This window comes from Dama dama, chromosome 19 (genome assembly GCF_033118175.1).
Source record: "Dama dama isolate Ldn47 chromosome 19, ASM3311817v1, whole genome shotgun sequence".
NCBI classification, from domain to species: domain Eukaryota; kingdom Metazoa; phylum Chordata; class Mammalia; order Artiodactyla; family Cervidae; genus Dama; species Dama dama.
In genome coordinates, this window is record NC_083699.1 from 69,125,147 (window position 1) to 69,151,224 (window position 26,078).

Genomic DNA, 26,078 nt, shown 5'->3' on the forward strand with positions numbered 1-26,078 from the left:
TGGTTCAGTGGTAAAGAATCGGCCTGCCAATGCAGGAGACACGATTCGATCCCTGATCCAGGAAGATCCCACATGCTGCAGAGCAACGGAGCCCGGGCCCCACAGCTACGGAGCCCGTGCTCTGGAGCCCAGGAGCCACAAGTACTGAGCCCACAGGCCACACCTGCTGAAGTCTGAGCTCTCAGCCCATGCTCCACCGGAGGAGCAGCCTTGACGGGAAGCCCCAGCAGCGCAAGTAGAGAGTAGTGTGGCTGATCGTCGCAGCTAGAGAGCAGCCCCCACAGCAACAAAGCCGCAGCACAGCCAGAAGTAACTAAAATAAAATGATTTGTAAAAGTGTTGTTACAATATTATGAATTTCAGTTCAGTTCAGTCGCTCAGTCATGTCCGAGTCTTTGCGACCCCATGGACCGCAGCACGCCAGGCCTCCCTGTCCATCACCAACTCAGACTCATGTCCATCGAGTCGGTGATGCCATCCAATCATCTCATCCTCTGTCATCCCCTTCTCCTCCCACCGTCAATTTTTCCCAGCAATGATAATTAATGTTTTTAATAAACAAGAGCAAGTACTCTTGTGTAGATGTTGATAGTTTGTTTAATATTTGACACCCACATTAGTTATTCAAGAAGGACCTGGCTTTGTTAGTAAATGCCTCCACTATGGCTGCTGACTGTTGGGTTTAATTTTCAGCCCTCAGGTCAGCACCTGTGTGTCTCTGGGTCTCAGCAGTGCTCTCCCTCAGTGGCTGGAGGGTGCTCATTCCAGCTATCCTGGTCGTTTCTCATCCTAGCGCCCTGCTACCCCTGCCTAGACGTAGCAGTTTCTTGACTGTCGAACTGTTTTGAACCATTAGTCAATGGAGACCACACGTGTGCGGGCATCTATGTAGCGAATGCTTTCAGACAGATCAGTCCCTCTCCGGAGGTGTGGCTACAGCCTCACCTCTCATCCTGGGACATCACCGCTTGGGGCTGGGGCGCATGGGGTTCTTTCTGAGACAAGCAAGCTGGAATTACTTCTGGGCCTTCCTTACGGCTCAGAGCTAGTGGGTGTGATGGCACCCCGAGCGTGGGAAGCTGGCCGGGCCTCGGCAGGAATTCTGCCAGAGGGTGTGGGGCTGCTTCTCCTCCGGGGCTCAAGATGTAACCATAACCAGAAGTGACAACTGGGTTTCTTATTAAAGAAGCTGGGCAAAAACATCACTGCATTGTTGTTGTGTGCAGCTCCGGTGGTATGGAGTCGTAGGGTGGATCATGTGTGCTTAAAAACTAGTGTAACATTCCATTTTGATTTTAACCCCAGGTTATTTGTGGTTGACACATTTCCCCGTCCCCCCTCACTGCACACAGGCATTGTTGTTTTTTTTTTTTTAATTTATTTTTTATTTTGACTGTGATGGGTCTTCCTTGTAGCACTAGGGCATCTCTTTAAATGCAGAGATCAGGCTTAGTTGCCCCCCCACCCCAGCCCCCGCATGTGGGATTTTAGTTCCCCGACCAGGGCTCAAACCCACCTACCCTGCATTGGAAGGCAGATTCTTAACCAGGGAAGTCCCAGGTATTGTTGATAAAGATAGTTTCGATATTGTGTCAAAAAGCTGTATTGTCCCTTCCACCTGGGGCATTCCGTTTTCGATGTTGGGTGCTTTATGAAGAAACTTAGACTAAGTCAGGTCACGTGGTGTTACCCCCTCCTCTCGCAGACTGCTTCATTCAGCAAACACCCGAGTGCTTCCGAGTCCTTGCTCTGCAAGTTTCTGAAAAACAAGAAGATGGTTTCTCATCTTGCTCACGTGCTTTGCAGTTAACCACGGGCCTTTCCAGGTGTCTGGATCTCATTGGAGTCTCAAGTGGCTCTGCCAGTGGGGGGAGGGCAGGGAGGGGGTCCTTGCCCCTCTGAGGAGCACACTGGATTGTGGAGCGGTGAAGAGTCTCATGTATTGTTTTGAGTTAATTAGAATTCTCCAATTAAAAGAAAAACAACTTTGCTTTTAGGGTAGTTATTTGTCATGGAATCTTCCCTCCCTGCACCTTTAATCCTATTTCTGAATCAAATGTACACACAGCGAGAGGGAAACGTCTAGTGCTCCTCTAAAATACAGCTTAAAAAATAATTTTGAGAGGTCCACATTGGAGAGGAGCTCGGAATTCCAGGTGCGCCCTGAATAGCTTTTGACATGTGGTTGACGCGGTGTCGCGGCGGCCGTTTTACAATATGGGAACAGCCAAAGAGCAGCTGGCAGATGAAAGCCAACCTTTAAAAGCTTTTATAGCTGGGGAGGTTTTTAAGGGTCTTTCATAGACCCCCTTTTCTCCTTTCTTTCTTCCTTTGCCCTTCACCTCCAACTGGAAAAATTTTTTTGTTCGTTTTAACCGACTTCCTGTTATCAAACATAATACCTACGGCAAAGGCGACATGACGAGTCTGACATCGAAATGCAAAAGGAATAATACGTGGGATGTTTTCCTGAGCTGCCTTCATTTTATTCTTTATTTTTTTTTGGCGGTGGGTGGGTGGGTGGGGTGGGAGAGGCTTTTCAGCTACTGGATGTGCTGTATTTTTACTTGAATCTTGTTTCCACAAGCCGGTTTCCATGTGACTCCGGGGCGAATTCTTCTGCTGGAAGTCAAGGCAGAGACTTGATAACACGCTGGGGGAAATGCAGGCGGGCACCAGCCTGGTCGCTCTCCGCTTAGAGCTGGTGTGGTCCCCGCGTTTGCTCTGTGGTGTGGCTCTTGGCTGCCTTCCTGGGGGGGCAAGGCTGGCGGGTTGGAGGGGGCACCTTCTCTGCAGTGTCCTACCAGGGACAGGGCCCTGTTGGGCGGGGGGGTGGTTTTATTTCCTCAAGACTATTTATATCCAGCGCTCGTGCAGTCAGGCAGATTTGTGGATGGGAAACAGGCTCTCGTGGAAGAAAAAGTCCTCCCGGACCAAATGCTTTCTGCCTTCTGCAGCAGCTCCCTAATAGCTGCCATGTGTGAACGGGTATGGGGGACGGCGCTCCCCTTCTGGGGAAGTCGATTGAAGCTGTCTCTCGGAAGGCTTGCAGCGTTCTGCAGAGAACAGATTTCTGTCTCCCGAGTCTGGAAAAATAACATCCCAGGGCATGAGTACTATCTCCCACACGGCTCCCGGGTTGGGGGGGCCGGGGGGTCCACGATCAAAGGGCCCCCCTGGTGGTCAGATGGGGGGCCCCGAGGCCAGGACTGATGTGGGCACCATGGTCACTGCAACGCCGTCGGAGCCTGGCTCTCCCGGCCACCGAAGCTGCCAGGCGGTGCAGGAATGCGGGGCTCGGGGGCCTGAATCCCGTTTTGATAAATGTTCTAGTTCAGTTTTCCGGATGTGAATTATGGCTGGGGAATGGCATTTTGTTTTCCATCCACTCTGATAATCTGGGAATGTTGTCGGAGGATGGTGCCGTCTGGAGAAAATGTTTCTAAGTGTTTCCGAAGTTTCAAGGCCGCCAGGCAGTTTGTGGACCCGGATGGCCCGTTTGAGCCTCTGTTTCCCCCGCCTTCATGGGAAGGGACTTCTGTCTGGGTGATGGTGTTCCCGGGGTGCGTCTCAACGGGGGAGGCTGGGTCAGTCCTGGGTGCCTTTTCTCAGGCTTCTTCACCAAAGCCAGCCAGGTCGGCAACAGGAAAGCTCGGCCAAGGGTCAGTCTGTCTGTCCATCAGTCTCTTTCTTTTGGAGATGAGAAGAGAACGCTGTTCTCTTTCTTGATGGTGTTCCCGTCTCAGCCCCTCGGTGGTTGCCTATGAGTAAAATGCATCTTGTCCAGGCACCGCTGGGCTACCTACAGCCTTCCGGGTCCTGTATGTTTCTCAGACCTTCAGTTCTGCGTGGTCCCTCTGCTTGCTTTGTGAGTATGTTTCTTTCTTAAAATGTTTTCAGGCTTTGTTCTGATAATGATATATTTAATGATATAGGCAGTGGGAGAAATAGTGGCGTGTAGACTATAATTTTGTCCTTAATTGTTGGAGATACTATCCCTTATAGAGAATTCTAGGGAACAGACCCCTCACACACGGCCGCTATGAACTGGTTTTAAATGGCAGTAATTTTGAGCCTTGATACTACTTGTTTTACTTGATGTTTTTTAGGGGCATTCGAGTCTTTCAGTTTTAGCATATGAATTGCTTTCACTAAAACTTTAAAAGAAGATGCTGCTGAAGTAGGATCTTCCTTGGTGGAGAGGTCTTCTTTCCCACTTATTCCTGAGGATGAGCGAAGACCTAGGTTATAATACACAGGCATTTATGCTACGTATATAATGCTGCTAAAAATTAAATGGACTATCCCACTGATACATGAAGCTTCATATTATTTTGGGCTGTCTCCTGTGTGTGTGTTGAAGTGTGGAGAGAAAGGGGTGATTGGCAAAGAGAAGGACTGCGTTAGTCAGCTCCTGCACCTCCAAGATAAGTTCCCCAATGAGATCTCTTTCAAAGTGAAATGCCACCGTCACCAGGATTGCCCAATATGGAACTGGCAACACCTTGCTGGGCCATTTGTCAGTATCACTAACCACGAGTCTTTCCCGAACCCTGAACTGTAAAAGCTGTTAGTTTAAACCCACTTGCCTTCCAGTAGCAAAACAAAAGTTTAAAAAGTTAAAAGTGAAGTTTCTTTTAAGAATACTTGTAAGGGTTTGCTTTTCTTTGCCGTAGGAAAGTATTTGACAAATTGTTTTCTTGTCTGAGGAAAAATGAATCCCACATACAGCAGTTATTAGGGAGTAACTGAGTGATGGCTCCAGTCATCCCCCCTTCCTGTTGTTAATCTCAGTAAATAAGGAAATACATCTTTTAAAAGAAAACATCAAATTGTGGTTTCATAAATTTTAAAATGATGGTTCATTTTTTCTGTGGGTGGGGGAGTGGGGAATGTCCAGACTCTCTCTGCCTAGAACGGCCTAGAATATTACTGTATAGATTGTGGTCTTCCATAGGCAACTTGAGATACGTTGAGTTTTTCTGTGGCTTTTCAGCCCATAAAATGCTGTAAGGGTCAAAGGTCTGTACTTCTGAAGATTCTCCTCTCTGCATGTATTTTCCCTTCATGGTGGTAGAATTAGTTTTGTGTCTCAAGATTGGCTTAGTGAGTTTGTTACAGAAGATGGATTTTTTTTTTTTTTAAGAAGATGACTTTTTAAAGGACTCTGAGTCCTCATTTCCAAACCATCTCTCTGCTATCTGGGGAAGGTAGATGAAATGACCTTTCACATCATTTCCAGGGCTCTGTAGTATTTATTGCTGGGCCCAGCAAAGCAACTGGATGAGAAAAATTAAAAAAATTTTTTTAAACTTTTAAAACAGTTCCTTTGAAAGCATTCTTTGGTAAGAATTTGTGATTCTTCACAAAGTTGGTTTTAAAAAAAAAAGAATCTGTGATTATTACCATTTCATCTTTATACTGGAGCAGTTTGAAGTCATTGATAGATACTTTACCGTTACTTGAAGCATAATGAAAGCGTATTTTGCTTTCTGCTTTATTTCATTTCAGGCTCTTTCTCTAATTACTTTTCCTGTTAGTTTAAGAATTAACAGTGCGATATATAGGAGCCTCAGGTCTACAAACAAGTTGTGTTTTCAAAGTTTGTGTGCCAAACTGCCTGTTTTCAAACAAAACACGGTCCCTGTTATTTCTGTCAGTTGGGTTTTCTCACCAGTTCATATTTGTCCTCCTAGTCTGTGGTGCAGGTAAAGCCGTGGGATGCCGTCTTGGGGTATCGTTTCTGTCAGATTCCGGCTTGGTGGGTCATGAACGCAGTGGGGATGTACTCAACGTCTCTTTCTCCTCTGTTGTTTGACTCAGAATTTAACAGCTTCATATCAGATACTGCTTGAAAACAACCATGGTGGACGCTTACTAATACTGTGGTGTATATATATCCTTTGTTTGTTGTTGTTGTTCACTCAGTCCTTTTTCTACGCCTTGAGACCCCATGGACTGCAGCACGCCAGGCTTCCCTATCCTTCACCATCCTCACCATATATGTCCTTCTCCATACATATCCTTATGGGAAATTAGTGAATTTGCACTGGTAGGTTAATACTTTTCTTATATTTAAGAAAACATTTTTCCTTTCATAATGACAGTTGAACCGTGCACACAGGTAAAAGAAACATTTCATAGAAAATTTCAAATATACAAAAGTAAACAAAATAATGTAATGATGCCTGTATGTATTCAGCACTCTGCTTCACAGTTTTCCGTTCTGGCCAATCTCATTTTATCTATTCCTACCCACTCCTCCTCCTGTATGTGTAATTTCGACCCAAATCCCTGAGCAGATCTCTCATCAGTAAATGTTTTAGTGTGTGTCTTTAAAAGATAAGAACTCTGTTTAAAGATATAAGCAGTGGAATTTCACTGTCACACCTAAAATAATACAATTCCTTCATATAATTTCTTTTACCAGTCAGTAATCCAATTACTAAACAGGCTTTTTAAAAGATGGGTTATAATAACTATGTATTGTGTTTAAGCATGTTGGCCCCCTTATAAAACAAATGCAAGATGGAAATAACAAGATATAAGCTGTTGTGACTTTTTTTGGGAAGTGATCTGTGAAATTGATTTCTGTATGTTTTAAGTGCCATATTTGAGCTCCTATTCTAAAGACAGCAAGTAACCATTTGTGATATCATGCAGAACAGCCCTGCACATCGAGATACGTGAGTGCCACCCTTTCAGAACGAAACATGAGTTTCTTGCTCCCTCTGTTCTGCGAAGTCCTGGGTTTCTTTTAGCATGGACGCTATTGATTTTTGCTTCTATGCTTTCAGTTCGGGTTGATGTTTAGCCTTTGACCCAGCCACTTTCTTACAATAAACAGTTTGTTGATGAGAGCAGCTGCCCAGCAGATTGCTTCCAGATTGTTCTCTCATGGCTGAGGATGCAGTGCGTGCACCTTACGAAGAAGTCGGCTTGAAGCTTGTGGCTTCTCCTTCCTACGGCTGTCTGCCTTTGAAGCCAACTGTCAGCCTCTGAACATTTTTCTATTTATATCCAGTGACGCAGTGTGAGTCTGTGGCACTGGAGATCAGACTTCACTTATTACTATCTTGATTATTATTCCTTGAATGAATGATAGCAGCATCTTCTAGAAATTTCTGCCTTATGAGTGATTCCCGATAGTACAGTAGGAATTCATTGGCATATGTGGAAATTAAGAGCACTGGGTGTAGGGAAGAGTCCCACTGTGTAGGGAAGTAGACAGGGCATGTTTTATTTTGTGTAGGAGTCCACGTGCCTTGCATACTTAAAGGTTTTCTACATAATTAAGGAATGAGGTAACTTTCAAACCAAGGTAAGTATTATCTGCCTCATGTTATTATCTTGCCCTTTTAAAATAAATTTTCATAATCATCTTATTTTCAAAGGACAATATTCCTTTTTTCGTTGTTGTTGTTAATGCAAGTGACAGGTACCCTAGTGATGTGGATGCGTTTATGTGACTCAGAGGTACACCTTAGTTTGGATTTTTGCTGCTTCCCAGTCACTGCCGAGCTGTCACCTAGAATGGCCCGTCTGCTTGTAGCAACCTTCATTAAGGCAAGGTCGGAACTTTCGGCATCAGAGCCAACACTTTTTACTAAACTGGCCACCAGGGGCTGCTGTCAGAATGGTGCGGCTGAGCTCACCTCCCTAGAGGCAAGTTTACTTTTTTCTACAACCAGTAAATTTTGCTAAGCTACCAATCCTGGTTTCAAAACTCAGGTCTCACTACACAGCCTCCAGTCACCAAGCAATGCTTACGGCTGTATCCCTTCCAGCCAGCTATTACGTAGAACCTGGACCCAATTCAAGACCTAAGATTAAGACTTGTGTGTTTTTCATTCGGTGCCAATAAGCTGTTATTAATACACTGATTCCACGTATACTGAAAGGCTTCATGAAATGCACTGGGGTCTGTGCTCAGGAAAGAACGTCCTTCACTTGGACTGCTCAAACTCTGGGCCTCTGGAGGCACAGCCTGTGACAGTCAAAATCGGGGTTTTTTTAGGGAGGTGTTCTTGCCTGAAGTGACCTTAGCAACCTAGCCCTCTTGCAGACAGTGTGAAGGGTTGTGCTGATCCAACTAAGATGCGGGTACTAGAAGGTATTCTTGATGGTTGTTTGGTTTTTTTCTCTTTTTAAACAAAGGCTGCATCTTTGATGATTCCAGGATTAACAGCAGAACAAAAATATCCAGTGAATGTTGGAACTGACAGAGGCCTTAGAGAGCTTTTGGAGCAAATCCCTTTGTTTCTCCTCAACTTTTTGCTTAGAAAAATAAGTAAAGAAAGGGTGAAAAATAGTACATAAATCCCATGTAACTTTTACCTAGTAGATTCACCACTGGTTAACGTTTTGCCACAATTTATTCATAAAGAGAGTTTGTGTTTTTCAAAAGATGTGTGTCTTCAAGTAAAACACAAAGCATAGAACTTAAGTTACTTATTTATGACAGTATGAGGCTACCACATTTTTGTTTCTAGGAGTTGATAAGAGAGTGCCACTAATTTTCACTTAGCCCTGGGCTTGTTTTCTTTATTTGAAGTAAAGCCAGTAACCTACTGGTTTGTAATGGTTCTGGATAGCTGGTCATTGCTGTACTAGGCTGTGGGCATATCTGATCCTCACAATGGGCCAGCAAGTAGAAAATTTTTATAATATATCTTAAAAAAGTCCTAAATTATGGAACATAAAGCACCTTAGAGCCACATGCTATGAGGACAGCTAGTTGATCTTTTATGCTCAGCGTAGGACTTCTATCAACCCTGATTTGGGAAAATTCCAGTGATGACCATGTTACATATACAGGATTTATAATTTTTCTTTCAGTTTTCTAACCTGAATATTGTAACTTGGGACCTTAGATCTGACAGCTTACTTTTATATGAAGGTTAAAAAAATTTGGGGGGGGGGGCAGTGCACAAATGCTGTTGTAGTCTATGAATATCTGTCTACCCTATTAAACTGTAATACAAGATCATTTGAAGGTAAGAACCATATGTTGTTAATCTTTGTATCCCTTTTCCAGTATTTTGCTTATAGTAGGCATTTAATAAGCGTGTTTTGTTTGAAAACCTAAAAAATGTTTTGGCGTTTCCCACTAAAGTATGGTGAAACACTTCTTCCATTCCTGTGTCTGGGAGAGCCGACAAGCCTTGCGGGACAGGCCAACAGTAAACAGCCCACCAGGCTCAGATTGGCTGCCCGGTTCAATCTAGCTGGCACCTTTTATCCAGGTATGATGGGGGCTTCATAAACATCACATTAAACAGTTTCAAAGAATCAGCTGTTGATGTACCAGAGGAAGACTGACAAGATGGAGCTTCAGAAAAAAGTTGGAATAGTTTTATCTGTTATTAACGTGCTTTCCAGTTTAGAAACTATAACTAAGTACACACTGGCTCATCAGCTAGCTGCTCCTTCCCATCAACTAGTAAGGCTTCCTAAAACGCAGATTTTAGACTGTCTCCTTGGAATGCTTGCTTGCGGCTTTGTTCTCTCCTTGTAGGGCAGAAGGGAATGCTTTCACTGGCCCTTTTCCCCCCTCCAATGTAATATCCTCTGGGACTCTCTGAATTTTCCAGAGTGTCATGTACAAAAACAGTTGACCAAATGAGGTTTTGCTAAAATAAATGGACTGGAGTAGAAAGCTCTCCCTGGCTTCTCTGAATCATATTCATACTGGCCACCTCTCCCTTTGCAGGCAACATGTGTATTTTAATTTTGGAATCCTAGAGAGGATGTTCCAGTTTTAACTTGAGCATTTAGCATTTGGGACGAAGCACTGACTCTTGAATGTTAAAGGTGAAAAAGGGGAGCTGGGGTTTTTCTCGTTCTAAAAAGAGTCTCCCAGCTAGTCAGAGCTATGGACCAGATTCTGTGCTGGTTATCTCCTGCTCCCACACACAGCGCCCCAGAGAGGTCAAAACCAGCCTGTGAATGACAGGCACGTAGTTTGGGATGAGTTGCCGGGGTGGGGGGGCGGGGCTTCTGATGATTGGGGGCGGCGGGGGGTGGCGCGGAATCAGCCCCGGGCCTAGCGCTCCAGACCCGCAGCTCGCCCCAACATGGCTGAGGTGGGGAACGGTCACATCTGTGTGTGCGCATGCGTGCGTGTACGTGCCTGCGTGTGTGTGCGCCTGCCAGAACGTGCCCCCTCAGGGTGAGGTGCAATGGGCCGCCGCACGGCTGTTCCAGCTCGCGGCCTGGGCTCCCACCCGGAGCTTTCTTGGCTTCCCAACCAACGCTCCCAGCTCCGTCAGGAGCCTGTTTGTGTTGGCCTCGGACAAATGGCGGGCGTTTTACACCGGCAAGGCTTAATGAAGGCTCTGGAGATTTCTGCGGATGTTGAACCCCAAACCCACGGGCCCCATCAGTGGAAGTTAGCGCCTCTGGAGTAGGAGTGGTGGTTGAGCTCCGACCCAGGACGCCTCCCCTTTCTTTTAGTGCCGCCCACGGCTCTCTCTCTCTCTCTCTCATTTTTTGGTCTCCGCACTCGCAGAATAGATTTCACCTCTAAAATGAGCCCATTTGGCCCAGCGGAGGTGTGATGCCTATAAAACCAGCCTTGTTAGAAATGACTTATTCATTACCTCTGTTTTATGGGTCCACCCCAGCCTTTTGTGGTCTTCGCTAGTTGGCAGGTAACAAAAAATGCAGTAAACCCGTGACCTTTCAGAGCCTGAGCCTGAGAGAAACTTTTACATAATAAAGGGAATACAGGTTTTAACAGACATTTATTGAGTGCCTACTGTGTCCCAGGCATTGGGGACCGGAAATGACCGTGACAAGTTCGACTCAGGGGAGGAGCCCCCGTGCCTGGGATTTGGATCTCATATGCCCTTCCTCATAAATCCTTTGGTGCTGTGGAGTTACCATTCGAAGTTGGGGCTGATGAAAGCGGTTGTGTCCACTCTCAGCACTTGTGTTTGCCACTGTTCAGTTTACACTGGCCACTTGTTCTGTGGGTGCCTTCCCAGGCCCTGGTTGTGCTGGCAGTGGGTGAGAGAGGTGGAGGGGTTCCTCTCCGCCCTCTCTGCTCACAGCCCCTGTGGGTGCTGTCTCCTCTTGCTCCTCCTCTGGGCCTGTCGCTGATCCAGGCGTTCCCCAGCCCTGCTCCTTTTATTCTCTTAGCTCTGCCCACAGCTCCTTAAGTAGCCCTTCCCTTGAACTCTAGAATATACCATCTCTTTCTGGCTGAAACCAGAGAGCAATGAACGGGTAATTAACTTAAATGATAAAAATTTTGTTTCTTTGTGAAAATGTCCTCATCTGGACTTGCCTGAGTAGCCATGAAATTAAAAGGCTTACTCCTGGAAAGAAAAGCTATGACCAACATTGACAGCATATTAAAAAGCAGAGACATTACTTTGCTGCAAAGGTCCATTTAGTCAAAGCTGTGATTTTTCCAGTATATGGATGTGAGAGTTGGGCCATAGAGCTGAGCGCTGAAGAATTGATGTTTTTGAAATGTGGTGTCAAGGGTCTGTCTAGTCAAAGCTATGGTTTTTCCAGTAGTCCTGTGTGGATGTGCGAGTTGGGCCATAAAGAAAGCTGAGTGCTGAAGAACTGATGCTTTTGAACTGTGGTGTTGGAGAATACTCTTGAGAGTCCCTTGGACTGCAAGGAGATCAAACCAGTCAATCCTAAAGGAGATCAACCCTGAATATTCATTGGAAGGACTGATGCTGAAGCTGATGCTCTGATACTTCGGTCACCTGATGTGAAGAACTGATTCATTGGAAAAGACCCTGATGCTGGGAAGGACTGAAGGCAGGAGGAGAAGGGGATGACAGAGGATGAGGTGGTTGGATGGCATCACCCAGTTGAACATGAGTTTGAGCAAGCTCCGGAGGACTTGGTGATGGACAGAGAAGCCTGGCATGCTGCAGTCCATGGTGTCACAAAGAGTTGGACACAACTGAGCAACTGAACTGAACTGAAGGAGATACAGTTGACCCAAACTTCTTCAGATTCAAGTTTCTCTTACCAAACATTCTAATCCTTGCCCACCACCCACTCTCCCTCCCATGCCACCTCAGCTTCAAGCCACATCTGTTTTATCACTACTTCATAGTTGCATATTATATTGAGTTTATATCTTTCTTTGTGATGCCTTAGGTATTTTGATTACAGTAAACAGGCTTCTCTTATGTTGCTTCATTTGGGGTTAGCTCTTCTTACTGAGGATGGTGGGATAGAAATTAGAGCAATGATTTAGGAGCCAAATTTGGTTTTGTGGGTTCAAATTCCAACTCTGTGACTTACTGACTGTGTGATTTGGAATATCTGAGGTTCTGTTTCCTCTTCCATAGATGTTGATAATAATACTGTGGCATTGCTAGTGAGGGTTGGGATCCTTGTCTAAAGCCCCAGTGCTCTGCATGGAGTGAGTGAGCACTTCCATACGGTGGATGTAGTCTAGTGCCTGACGAAGACAACCGAAAATCATTCCATGAGAGACATTGCCAATCATTTGTCTGCCTAGGTGAAAAGTCACTTGGGAAAAGACTTGTGAGAAGTCACTCTAGTGGCTTCCCTTGGTGATTTGCGGGTAAGGTAAGGAGGAACCCTGGGAAAACCCTTGTCAGGGCCTCGCCCCATCCACCAACTCCGTGGCTACATGGCTGCCCCTCCACTTCATCTTATGGAGGGCAAATCGGCAGGGGGCAGTGGCCTGGCTGCAGAGAAGACCAGAAGCTTCTGGGGAGAAAACAGCTTGAGATCTTGATCCCCTTCTCTTTTAAAAATTTTTGGTAAAATTTAATGTCAAGTTTCATGGCAAATAGATGGGGAAAGAGTGGAAACAGTGGCAGACTTTATTTTTTTGGGCTCCAAAATCAGTGTAGATGGTGACTACAGCCATGAAATTAAAAGACACTTACTCCTTGGCAGGAAAGTTATGACCAACCTAGACAGAATATTAAAAAGCAGAGACATTACTTTGTCAACAAAGGTTTATATAGTCAATAGCTATGCTTTTTCCAATAGTCATGTATGGATGTAAGAGTAGGACCATAAAGAAGGCTGAGCACCGAAGAATTGATGCTTTTGAACTGTGGTGTTGGAGAAGACTCCTGGGAGTCCCTTGGACTGCAAGGCGATCCAACCAGTCCATTCTAAAGGAGATCAGTCCTGAGTGTTCATTGGAAGGACTGATGTTGAGGCCAAAACTCCAATACAGTGGAGTATTTTATGTATATATATACACACACACCACATTTTGTTTAACCACTCATCTGTCCATCTTTTGACAGATGTAGGTTGTTTCTACCTTTTGGCCATCGTGAACAATGTTGCTGTGAACATTGGTATTGCTGAGGTATGTGTTTGAGGAAGCTTCTGCTTCCCACTCTTTTGAGTATATATTCGGAGATGGCTGGGTTATATGTTGATACTCTGTTTAACTTTTTGAGGAACTGCCAAAGCGGACCCCTTGTATTTTGAGAATCAGCACTGCCAGACTCACTCCGTTGAATTACTTGGGAACCTAACTGGAAGGGTCATCAGGGGCCCCACCAGAGATCTTGTTGGCTTGGTTCCAGATTTCTTGCCGGGGCCGAGGTGGATAGTCTCAATCCCAGATGCTTAGGAGCAGAAGAGGTGGCAGCCAAGAGTCCAGCTGGAGAGGGTGTCCGCACATAATGAGAGTCATGCCCCTGGGCCCAGACAGTTACTGCTGTGTGGGAAAGTGTGTCCGTTTCTTCCAGAGATGTTTTGTGTCTCTGGGGTCATTTTGGCCCTTGGGTGTTTGTGGGTGACAGTTACCTGGATGCTTGTGGATGCTTTTAGCAGCGAGTCACTGAAGCTAGAAGCCCCTGCAGGCTCATTCATTCTATGGGTGACAGTGTTGGGATCAGTGGCTGAACACATTTGAAGATGCAGGAGGGCGGGGGCCTTGAGCATCCAACCTGGAGGGCAGTGCCATCCAAGGAGGAATCTGAGGGTCGATCAGCCTGCAGTGGGTCAGTTGGAGTTGAGACAGCAGAAGGGTCTTCACGGGGGACCAGTCACCTAAGGAGGACCACACTCGTCTCAGACCCTGCCTGCAGCTTTGCTCTGCTTGGTTCTGGTGGTCAGAATAAAAGTTCACCCTGAAGGCTGCCACATGATGAACAATCCTTGCTTTAAATGAGATCAGGGCCAAAAACAGTCTTGCTTTTTCAAGAGTGTCATCTTTTTTTGTTTGTTTGTTTGGCCATGCTTTGAGGCTTGTGGGATCTTAGTTCCCTGACCAGGGATTGAGTTCATGCCCCCTGCAGTGGAAGCATGGAGCCCTAACTGCTGGACCGCCAGGGAATTTCCAGGAGTGTCGTCTTTTGATTGTAAAGATCTTCTATGCTGTGTGCCTTCATCACTTGTGTGAAGACACTGAGTGGATGTGAAATTGTCTGTGAATATTTTGTTTGTAAAATACCAGTAGTAATTTTTAAAAACAAATTCTTCTAATTCCTGTGTACTCTGATGTTTGAGAATGGAAAGATCCATGAAAAAAGCTTGTATTCTGTGTCTTTGTAGATTAATTTTTTCTGATTTACCCACTCATAAAGTTATAACGTTGCCTAGCAACTTACAATGTTATGGCTGAAGCACAACTAATCTGATTATTTACAGTGGGGCAAATGTGTCTCCAAGATTGAAAACCTTTAAAGTTTAAGATCAGTTATTTAGTGTTTGTTGGGAAAAGGAGCACAGAATGCAGAGATAGTAATAAGTATTTTGAATCCAATGCTGAATTAGAGGGATGGCTATGTTTCACCCATTGAGTCTTGCTAGGTGGATAAAATTTAGCAGTAAGACGAGGTAGGGAGCGGAATGGCTCTAACATACCTGGACATAGCATACTGTACATCTCTGATCTTAGTTGTACCCCATGTATGAGATATTACTATAATATGTTAACTAACTATGGAATAGTCACTTGTGTGTATTTGCACTAAATGTGAATTTAAGAATTTATTTCTTCAGAACTAGGGACAACGGTGTTCTTTTTGGACATTAATGGATACAGAGTCTTGTGGATTTTAGTTACTGTTGCCTGAGATTGTTGCTGGGTGTGGCTTATATTCAAGGAAACGTACTTATTTATGTGTAGGATTTGATAAACATACATGCTGGAGTACCTGTCATTAAAGATGAACAGTTCCAGAATCCCATAAAATTCTCTTGTTCTGTTTCTTCGGTTCTCATCTACTCTCCCACCCCCTTGCTCACCCTTGGGCAATCACTGATCTGCTTTCTATCATTATCAATTAGATTGGTCCTTTCCAGTACTTCATATAAGTTGAATCACACAATATATACTCTTTTGTTTTTTTAAATTTTAATCAGACTTATGTTTTTGAGATTCATCCATTTTGTTGCCTGAGTAGGTCATTTTTATTGCTGAGTAGTGTTCCAATGTATAGATCTGCTGTGACTTATTTATCTGTTTTCCTATTAGTGGACATTGGGTTGTTTGAATTTTTTTTTGCTATTATGAGTAAAGTTTCTATGGCCATTCATATACAAGTCTTTGTGTGGATGTGTGTTTTCATTTCTTTTGGTTAATTACCTAGGAATCGAATTTCTGGGTCATATGGCATGTGTATGTTTAATTTTATAAGAAACTGCCAAACTGCTTTCCAAAATTGTTGTACCATTTTATTTTCCCATCAGTAATGTATGAGAGTTTCAGTTACTTCACATCTTTGCCAACACTAGATACTGTCAGAACTAAAAAATTTAACCATTCTAATGGGTGTGTAGAGGTGTCCCGTGGTTTTACTTTGTATTTCCCTGGTGATAAATGATGCTGAGAACTTTTCATGTTCTTTTTTGCCATCTGATATTTTCTCTTGGGTAACGTCTTTTCAAATCTTTTTGCTGCTGTTCTAAGTTGAATTGTTTTCTTATGTTTAAGAGTGTTTTTTGGAGGGTTTTCCTGGTGTCTCAGTGGTAAAGAATCTACCTGCCAATGCAGGAGACACAGGTTTGATCCCTGATCTGGGAAAATCCCACATGCCGAGGAGCAGGTACGCCCATGCTCCTCTAGTACTGAGCCTGTGCTCTAGAGCCTGGGAGCCACAACCACTGAGCCCACATCCCCCAGAGCCCATGCTCCACGACAAGAGAAGCTGCTGCAATGAGAGGCTGAGCACCGCAACTAGAGTAGCCGCTACTCAACACAGCCAGAGATAAATAAATAAAACCATTTTTTTAAGTGGTTTTTTTTTTTGTTGTTGTTGTTGTTTTGCATTCTGGATACAAGTCGTTTGTCAGATATGTGTGTTAAGAATAGTTACTCTCAGCTTGTTGTCTTCTCATTTTTCTTAACATTAATCCTTGAATGGCAGCAGTTCTTAGGGGTCTTAAATTTTATAAAGTCTGGTTCTTTTTTTCTTTGAGAGTTCATACTTCTTTCGTTCTGAGAAAAGATTTATTAATACCTATCCTAAGATCAGAAAATTTTCCTCCTGTATTTTATTTTAGGAGTTTTATAGCGTTACATTGGGACCTGCTTACATATAAGTCTATGATTCATTTCAAGTTAATTTTAGTATACCTGTAAGGGTTAAATTTTGGTGGTTTTCTTTCTTTCTTTTTTTTTTTTTTTGGCATATGTCCCCTTGTTTTAGCACCATGTATTGAAAAGATGATTCTTTTTCAGGTGAATTACCTTGTTGAAAATCAATTGAACATACATGTGTGGCTCTGTTTCTGGATTCTATTCTGTTTTTAGTAATGTATGTCTATCTGTAAGCCAATACAGTGGGCTTTCCTGGTGACTCAGTGGTAAAGAAGCCACCTGTGATCCCTGGCTGGGAATTTTCCCTAGAGAAGGAAATAGCAACCCATTCCAGTGTTCTTGACTGCGAAATCGCATGGATAGAAGAGCCTGACAGGCTATGGTCCATGGGGTCGCAAGAGTTGGACATGACTTAGTGACTAAACCACCAGTACCACCACCAAGCCAATACCATACTGTCTTGATTACTATAGCTTTATAATGTCTTGAAGTCAGATAATATAAATCTTCTTTTTTCTTCCCCACATTGTTTCAGTCATTCTAGGCCTATTCTATTTCTGTTTAAGTTTTAGAAATAGCTTATCAATGTCTACAAAAGAAAGCTTGCTGGGACTTTGATGGGAATTGCATCAAATCTGTAGGTCAAATTGGAGAAGAACTGATGTCTTAATAATATTGAGTGTTCTAATCCATGAACATAGTATATCTCTTCAGTTATTTATGAGTTCTGTAAGTTTTCAGTGTTTCATAGTTTGCAGTGTACAGGTCTGGCGCATATTTTAATTTATTCCTAAATGCCATTGAAAATGATGTTTAAATAAAATTTATTTAAAATATATAAATATAAAATAAACATTTATTATATTATTTATATATAATAAATATATTTATAAAATGTATTTTATAAATAAATTAAAAATATATAAAATTCAGATATTCACGGCTAGAAATAAACCCAGTTTTTATATACTGACCTTGTATCTTGCAACCTTGTTGAAAACTAACTTACTAGTTCTAGTACTTTTTGGGGTGGATTCCTTGGGGTTTTCATATTGTGTGCGACATGTCCCAATAGGAAACAAAGGCACATTCACCTTCCTTGAGAATAGCTAGTGTTTCCCTAGTGCTGTGGCAAATTCAAAGGGGCCAGCATTTATGTGACTATAAAATGTTGTTTTTGGTTCCACTTAAATTGTATTTAATTAGCCTGAAATCTTAGAGAAAGGTAAATACTAAATTCTTGAAGTTCAAATGTTAAAAAAATAACATTAATTAGAAGGTTTTTATGAATTTCATTGGGATGGAATATGATAGCAGTTGTTTTATTTTCAACAGAACTGATTTAACAATTTCACATTTCTTTTTGATGCATATTATATCCATTTCAAAGCCATCTCTTATCATTGCCTTTTCTGGGTTTTCCCTCTTTGATATACCTATTTATGTCTGTTACTTGTGGGACTTTATTTTGGTAGGGAATTTAATGTGCATTTATACAATGAATGCTTATTAAGCATGCAATATCCACTTGGTACCAAGTGCCATGGATACAGTTGGGAGCAAGACAGAAACACGCATTTGTTGTCTTTATGGAGCTTACGTTCTATTCTAGCAAAACAGTGGGACATTGAGTAAACAGTTGTACACACTATGGAATTACAGTTTGAAAAGTGCTATAAAGTCATTAAATTTATGAAGGATAGTCCTAACTTAGACAGGCTGTGGGTCAGAGAAGTCTTCCTGAAAGCGGTGACATTTTTGCCTTCTCTGGTAGTTGTGTTTAAAGATTTAGGTAGATTTGGGGGGTAGAGGATTGATAATACTACTTATGTTTACCCACTTGCCTTGATATATATGATCCAAACTTTTTTCTTCAATAGCATTTCTATACTCTCTTAGTGGTCATTGGTAGAGTTAAGCCAAGAATCATTAATTAATTTGTTTTCCTTATATGTGTTAGCAGCTACTTCTGCAGCTCTTAAGTCATCATTGTAACTTATGTCCTTTTACAGCACATACCAGGCAGAATCCCTTCAAACAGGTAGTAATTTTGATATTTCTTGTGACCAGAATTTTATTCTCCTGTCCAGGGATAATAGGGGTGGGGGGAGCCTAAATACTACCCTTCTGTACTTAGTTTTACTTGATGGCTACAAGTTGCATTTGACTATAGTGAATATAAATATTTAGGAGAATTATAGATGGTATACAGTTATATTTCTTAAGAGGTTCCTCACCTCATTTTGTATCTTTTTCGATTCTCTTTTTTTCTGAGTAGCTTACTTTGCCCTGATTAAGTCCTGAAAGATTATATGAAAGAAGTATAAGATTAAAAATAAAAACCTCCTGTACCTTGCCTACTCCATATTTTAATTTATTTTGCATATTTGTACATCTCTATGTGTTGCCTTCAAAAACGGTTTATCTGATTGGCCATCTACACATCATTCATCTAATAATTTGCTCCAGAGGTGATTGGTTCCCTGCTTTCTTCCTGCTCTGAAAGTTCTACCTGGTGCTGGCTCTTTCTTTTTGGTTTCATCTTGATTTTTATTGACTTTGAATAGAGAGGAGTCACATTACTTACACCTGTTGAATAACTGTTTACCTCCCTGCTTGAGTTAATGAAAACCAAGTTAGTTAAGAAGTGTTTATTATTCAGATTCTTTTACATCTGTGTGTGTGTGTGTGTGTGTGTGATTTAACCTATCCACTGATGTATTCTTAGCTTGTGTGGTGTCCTTATAACATCCAGCTGTTCAATGCCTTGAAGGAGATTCACATTTGTTTTCACACACACACACTTGAAGATTCTTGTGCTATAAAATCCACTCTCTGGATTTCTTCTGATCACTTACTTCTGAAGCCATTTAACTTGTTCCTCTGGCCTCTGTGTTTTCTGCAAAGGGGAACTGAGTTTTAAGGGTTCATCAGTTGAATTTAGTTAAATGAAATTTCATCTTTGAAGCTGCTTCTCTTAGGCATGCAGAGCTTTGGGATGGACCTCGGATGCTAAGAGAAGGCCTCATCTCCTCTTTGGAAGTACCTGGCATCTGTGTGAAGAGGGCCCAGGAGTTCAGATCAGCACTTACTGTAACAGATTTTAATATGTTTTGTGCTGGCCCCTCGCGATGCTGACTTCCCCACCTGAATCCCCTGATGCTCCACCCCAGGGGGAGGCCCTGGGTTTCCCAGGGTCCAAGAGGAAGTTGCAGCTTCTCGGGAGGTAGGTTAGAGAGTTCGGTACTAGGTTAGGTCATAAGTACTGGACTTCTGCCTTCCCCTCCATGGACTGCATTTGGGGTAAAGTGAAAGCAGCTTGGGTACCCCATTCCTTTCCCTGTTGGTGACCCGTCAGTGGTTGGTGGTGGTCAGCTTGTCTACAAGATGAGGTGCAGTCCTGCCGAGGCTGAGAGGGAATGCTCTAGTATCTTAGTACTTTGTCTCCTGTGACTTTTCACCTAGGCTTTTATTTTCCCAGATAATGAATTTCTTTGAGGGGTGGAAGTATAAGGTTAAAAACTTTCTGTAAAATGCACAGAGGCCTAGAGGATCACTAATGAACTCTAGAACTGGAAAGGAAGGACTTTAGAGAACTTAGAATCTAGTGTAGGATAGAAATGTGCCTATTTCCCTGGATCTTGCTTTCTGAACAGTTCATATTTTTATAATATAGGTATATTAGTTGCTAAGTCATGTCTGACTCTTTTGTGACCCCATGGACTGTAGCCTGCCAGGCTCCTCTGTCCATGGAATTCTCCAGGCAAGAATACTGGAGTGGGCTGGCATTTCCTTCTCCAGGGGATCTTCCCCACCCAGGGATTGAACCCAAGTCTCTTGCACTGGCAGGTGGATTCTTTCCCACTGAACCACCAGGAAGCCCATACTTAAGTGTACTCATTGTCTGTTGTATGATAGTTTTTATGTTCAGAATTTGTTAACCTAGCTTTTATTGGTCATGAATTAGGAAGTACTTCTCTTACCAGAGTGGCATTTTAAGGGAAAGCTACCATCATCTAACGTAATGCCAAATTACGACCTTACCACTTCTTTCTTTATGGCACAGGAAATCCGGTATCCTCTTATGCAGTGGCTGGGGAAACATGTGGATCCTGAAGGAGTCATAACATCCAGCAAGCTCTCCCTGAAATTCATTTCATCCTACACATCTGAAATAGAAATCACCCCATCCGCCATACCTGTGGTGACTGACATGGAGTCCTTCTCATCAGAAAACTTCAATTTTGAGATCTACCGACAAAACCTGCAGACAAGGAATCTTGGGAAAGTCATTCTGTTTGCCGAAGTGACGCCCACCACAATGAGTCTTCTGGATGGGTAAGTCCTGGCCAGGCTGGTTTCTGTACTTGATTGGAGGACCCCAGGTATCTTGATGGTTCTCTCCAACCAGTGCTTGGTGAGAGGGATGAAGATTTAGAGCAATAACTTAATGCTATGCTTAAAGCAATGGCTTATTCATAACTTAATAATGAAGATGAGCGTGATAACGCTTTAATACACCACTAGCAATACACCCATCTGTAGATAGAGAAATTAAAGTTCTTGGGTCAGAAATCTGTGTTTTAAAGAATGAGGAACTTCTCTGCCTTGTGTCTGTCTGTCTTTAATCTGACCTTTCAGAATGTCTTTGGGAAAAAGAATATTATGAAAAAAAGGTGTTTGACAGGTGGCGCTATTGTTCACATTGCCATTTTACTCTGTTACAACCTGTGTTGGGATGTTATAACCAGTTTAAGATGTTTGCGGAGTATTAGCATAGGAAATTTGAACGACATGTAAGTTGTGTTCAGTTGAAATAAACAGGAGCTTTGTACTTACCTGTTTTGGTATGTTGCTATCCAATGCATTTTTAAAGCACTCTGTAATCCCACTGGGATGTTGGAAATTCAGTCTTATTTCAAGTTTTCCTTCTTATTTCTTCTGTTTCATGGACTTTGATTAAAGGTTAAACAATGGGAAACAGATGAAAGGCTAATTTTAAACTCCAAATTAGTCTGTATTAATTAATACTTTTATGTTGAGATAGATAGTTTAAAAAGTAGGGTTATAGAGGGCATGAATAAGAAAAGCATCTTCCCTCAACATGGGACTAAAATTTGAGGAATGTAAGACTGCAAAATCCCCCACCCCCTTCACGGTTTCTGGGCACTTTCACCTGTGGAACCGCATAATTAGTCAGATACATAATTCAGCATCTGGAACGTATGGAAATATTTTGGCTTTTCTTCTGAACAATAATTTCTGGAATTTGCTAGTATGTTGATATAAGGTGATGAGATAATTTTAGGATTTCTTGACTCTCATGCTCAGTCATGGAAGCAGCAATTTTAGTGTATGTACAGGTTGTAGAAACAGCATTACTATAGGGGAACTAGCAGTGAGGAGACAAAGTCGAAAGGGGAATATGAGCAATGGCAGTGAATAGGTCTTGTCTCCCAAGTTGTTTTGTGTTATTTTTTTTTTCTTTCAGTGTTGCCATCGTCTCCTGCCTCCACTCCCCAATCCCTGGTGTTCCCATAGAGAAGAAAAAGCCTGTATTTGTACGGAGCAATTATTACTTGCTTGTACAAACTCTGATAATCTTTTGCTACTCCAGTGTACACTATTATTATCAAAAAGGTGACCCATTCCAATCATATCTGCCAAATAAAAAAAATCAGACAGAATATTTAACAAAAAATTTTGGGGAGGTGAAATTCAGGTAGAAAAACATTGGCACTTCTAGACCATTTTTGTTGTTTTTGTGGACAACAGTGAAGAGTATTTTGTATTGGGGCAATCTTGAAACATTGAGATTATGGTTGCTGGGTTTGGGCAGTGGGCAGTATGTTACCAAGAGAGCTTGTGGGTACCTTGCTAGGGTGGGTGCCAAAAGGTAACCCAAGCTTTTATATTCTCTCTCATTTTACCTGGTGAGCAAAGGAGAGTGTAAATTGGGGCGTGTCCACATATGGGCTCTTTCAGAAGTTGCTCATGATGTTTTTGTTCATCTCCCAGGGCTAGAACATGACCATATTTACCTCCAAGGACGACTAGGAAATAAATGCCATCTTTGTACTTGGCATCGATGAATCTACTGAAAGTTAGGTTTCTGTTAACCAGGAGGAGAGGAGGGCAGATATTAGAGGGCAGTTAGAAGTCTTTCTAACTTCTGTTTGTACTTTCTGTTGTCAGGCTGCTAAAAAATTAGCAGGAGGCCTTTAAGTAGTATAATACCTCTTGATGGCCCCATTGCTTGCAAAAGTTAAAATCATATTTGGAAACAATTATTTTCAGGTAACTCTGGTTTTATTTCGCTGCTTATTCAGTGTCATTAGAGGTAACTTTCTTATGTTATTACAAATCCAGGAGGATTTGGACCGTTTTCTTTGGACAAATTTTTGGAGGCTGTGTGTGCTTCTTTGACCACAAGCCCAGTTTAAGCTACTGCGACACTGAGGTAGCACCGAAAGCTTTCATTTGCTCTCTGGTCAGGGGAGCAGGCTGGCCTTGAAACCGTGAACCGCCACCACCACCCCACTGTCACCTCCTGCCCCAGTTAAAGCTCGGCTGGTGGTTCTGTAGAGGGGAAGGTGCTCTGAGGACGGGGCGGGGCAGACGGAAGTGCGGGAGTGGCTTGCTGATAACACCAAGGTATCTGATGGCCCTAAGGACTCGCCCTCCAGCAACAGAGAGCGAAAACCACGGGAGTGAGTGCTGTCTCCCCCATCGTCTGACATGGCAAGCCAGCCAGCCAGGTCTGGTTGGAAGAGGTTCATTTCTTCCTGAATCCCCCACCCCAGGCCTTTTGTTTGTTTTGTTTACCATGTATTTCTAACCATGAAAAGCATTTTCTACCTGATGGTCAGGGTAACACAGGGTAAATTCTGATTTCGGTTCACTTAGACAATCTCCACACCGCCCCCTGCCCCCGCCCCGGAGTTATTTCCTGGTAGCTCTTCTTGTGACCAGTTAGCTCAGCTGGTTGGGGAGAGTCCCACCAGGGCCACGGGTTTAGTCCTGCATCTGGCCCAGGGAACCTTCCCTTCACTGTTCTGTGGTCAGTCCTGTGGCTGCTGACATGGAAGCCGTTTGAAGATGTGAGCTGCCGCTGGCGGCGGGGTTCCAGACCAGGGGGTGTGGATCGGCCAGTGCTCAGCCCTCCTCACTGTTGGACAAGTGCCTCCAGGTGCTGACTCTGGCCTGGTTTGGTCCAGAGGGCTGCACATTTAGTAGAATCTCCTGATAAGCAATGACTGATTGTTAGCTCTGGGGAAGGCGGGAAGGGGAAAACCAGACCTTGGAGTGCAGGCTTAGGGTAACTGAGCCATTATTGGTAATTGTGCGGTTGTCTTTTATTTGAGCGATAGTTCGATGATCAGATGTTGAAACAACTTACTTGTGCGAAGCCACAGTGTGTGGTGAGCCAGATGAACACAAACTCATTCATACTGATTCTCTTTGCATCATCCTTGTATACATCCTGAATGAACTGGCCACACATGGGCTTTTTTTTTTTTTTTTTGTAAGGAATAATTTAGATTTCTTTGTTAAGTAGGTTTATTTTCTTACCATTGTTGAAGTCCCTTGATTCTTCAGGCCTAAGTTTGCCTTCATCCTACGTGGAGTAAGCATTTATGGAGTGTTTGCTGTATGCCAGGCCCTGTGTTAGGCACTGGGGAGAGAACGCGGGGAGTGTACTGCCCTAACCTCACAGTGCCCTAGAGGAAGCGCTTCCCCGGGCACACTCAGCTCATGCACAGGCACACACGTCTGTGCACCTCTTTTTGGTCTGAGCCTGGGAGTTTGGGCAGATAGAAGTGGTCACAGTATGTTACACGGCACTGGGCGAGAAGCAGACTGATCAGTGAAGTTTTTGGAGCAGTTTCTGTGTCAGGCATAAAGCTCACTATCTAGTAGAAAGAAACACTGGACCTGAAGATTCCATCACCCGCTGGCTCTGTGACCTTGGCATCCTCACCCTCTTGGGCCTTGCTCTCCTCAATTCTGCAATCTGGGCATGAGAAGCACCCCAGCTCCTGCGAATGGAGTGATCCTGGAGTCAGAATCCTAAACCTGCCCGCCTTCCTAGCGCTCAGTAACCTCCAAGCCTTTTAGAGGGCGAAACGGTTTTGTGAACTAGCTTCAGCGTCCATTGAGGAAAGCTTGTATGGGAGATGGTGGACTTTTCTACAAGCGGAGGGAAAGACAAGGAGTAACAATCCACTTAAGTCATTAAAAAGTATTTGGGGGAAATAGCACAGGGGAGAAGAGCCAGCATCGTTTAAGAAAGATAGTATTTTTTGTGTCACAGTCTGGGACTTCTCACCTCTCTGCATACGTGTCCCGTCAGCCCCTAACATCTCCTTCCGCCTTTCTCAGACGTGTCCCTTCCGCCTTTCTCAGACGTGTCTCATCCGCCACTAGCATCTCCTTCCGCTTTTCACATATGTGTCCCGTCAGGCCCAAACGTCTCCTTTCGCCTTTCACATACGTGTCCAGTCAGCCCCTAACATCTCTTTCCGGCTTTCTTCTCTTCTGACTCTGCTCCCCTAACTTGTTCTACTGCGCATCCTCCTCCCCACAAGTGGAGGCCTGAGAGGACAGAAACTGGGCTGGAACTAATTTAATGGCTGAGTGACCTCACAGTAGAGAAACAGCCGGATCCTAATAGGGGTCTTTGTCTACATTTCCACCCTGGCTGGTAGCATGCCAGTCAAGAGTCAAGCTAGAGACACAGGTGGAAGCGATTAGACCTGTCATAAAGTTTGAAAAATTGATTCTGGAGGCGAAGTGAATAGATTGAACTTGACAGTGTTGTCCTAAAGATTCTAAGGGAAAATTCTGTAGTTTAATTTGAAATCCCTTGATTATTCATTAGCTTTCCAGATGGCTTTTGTTGATGTTTTACATATTAATGCCTGTATTGTGTTATCGGGTGTACTCTTAATGTGCACATTGGTAATGAGCAAGGGATAAATACGTTGGTAAGTGTCCCAAATTAATGGGATTTTAGCCTAATTGTGAAATAAAGGGTTTTTAAGAAGTTGATTGCTTTGAGATAAATTAGCGTGAGCTTTTTTATGGGCCAACTTGGTACTTTTAATGTGAAAATTATTGGAGAATTTAAAGAGACCTTCATTTTAATGTTTACTTCTAAATTAAGGTTTACAGTATAACTCCAGCCTTTGACTCCACTGGTGAAGACTGAAGAGTTATTCTAGCCAATTCTCTATCAAATGCTTTTGTTTTCTTGGTCTCAACTCAACACCTGAATAAGTTAACCTTTCACATGCCCAACTCCTGGAATCAAATGATAAAATGGTCTCTTGTTTTCCAGAAATGTCTCCATATTGATAGTTAGTGTTCTGGAATGTTTAGTTTACATTTTGTAACTGATTTTATTTTTTTCAGTAGGGCAAGCTTATTGTGATGCTTGCCATTCTATGATAATGACAGAGTGTTCTATTTAGATAGCATTTTCATTAGAACTGGAGCTTCTTTCTGCCTCTCTCTCCATGTGGAACAACATTTAACAACCTGAAAGGTCCCCACATTTTGT

General features: G+C 43.1%; 1 protein-coding gene across 2 annotated transcripts in view; it reads left to right on the top strand.

Moving 5' to 3' along the window:
- HLCS (holocarboxylase synthetase) overlaps window positions 1-26,078 on the top strand; it is a 190,708-nt gene that overhangs the window by 34,458 nt on the left and 130,172 nt on the right. For both annotated transcript variants that reach the window (XM_061167342.1, XM_061167343.1), the window contains exon 6: window positions 20,583-20,854. In XM_061167342.1, the coding sequence (XP_061023325.1) occupies window positions 20,583-20,854 (272 nt within the window). The remainder of the gene's footprint in view (window positions 1-20,582; window positions 20,855-26,078) is intronic.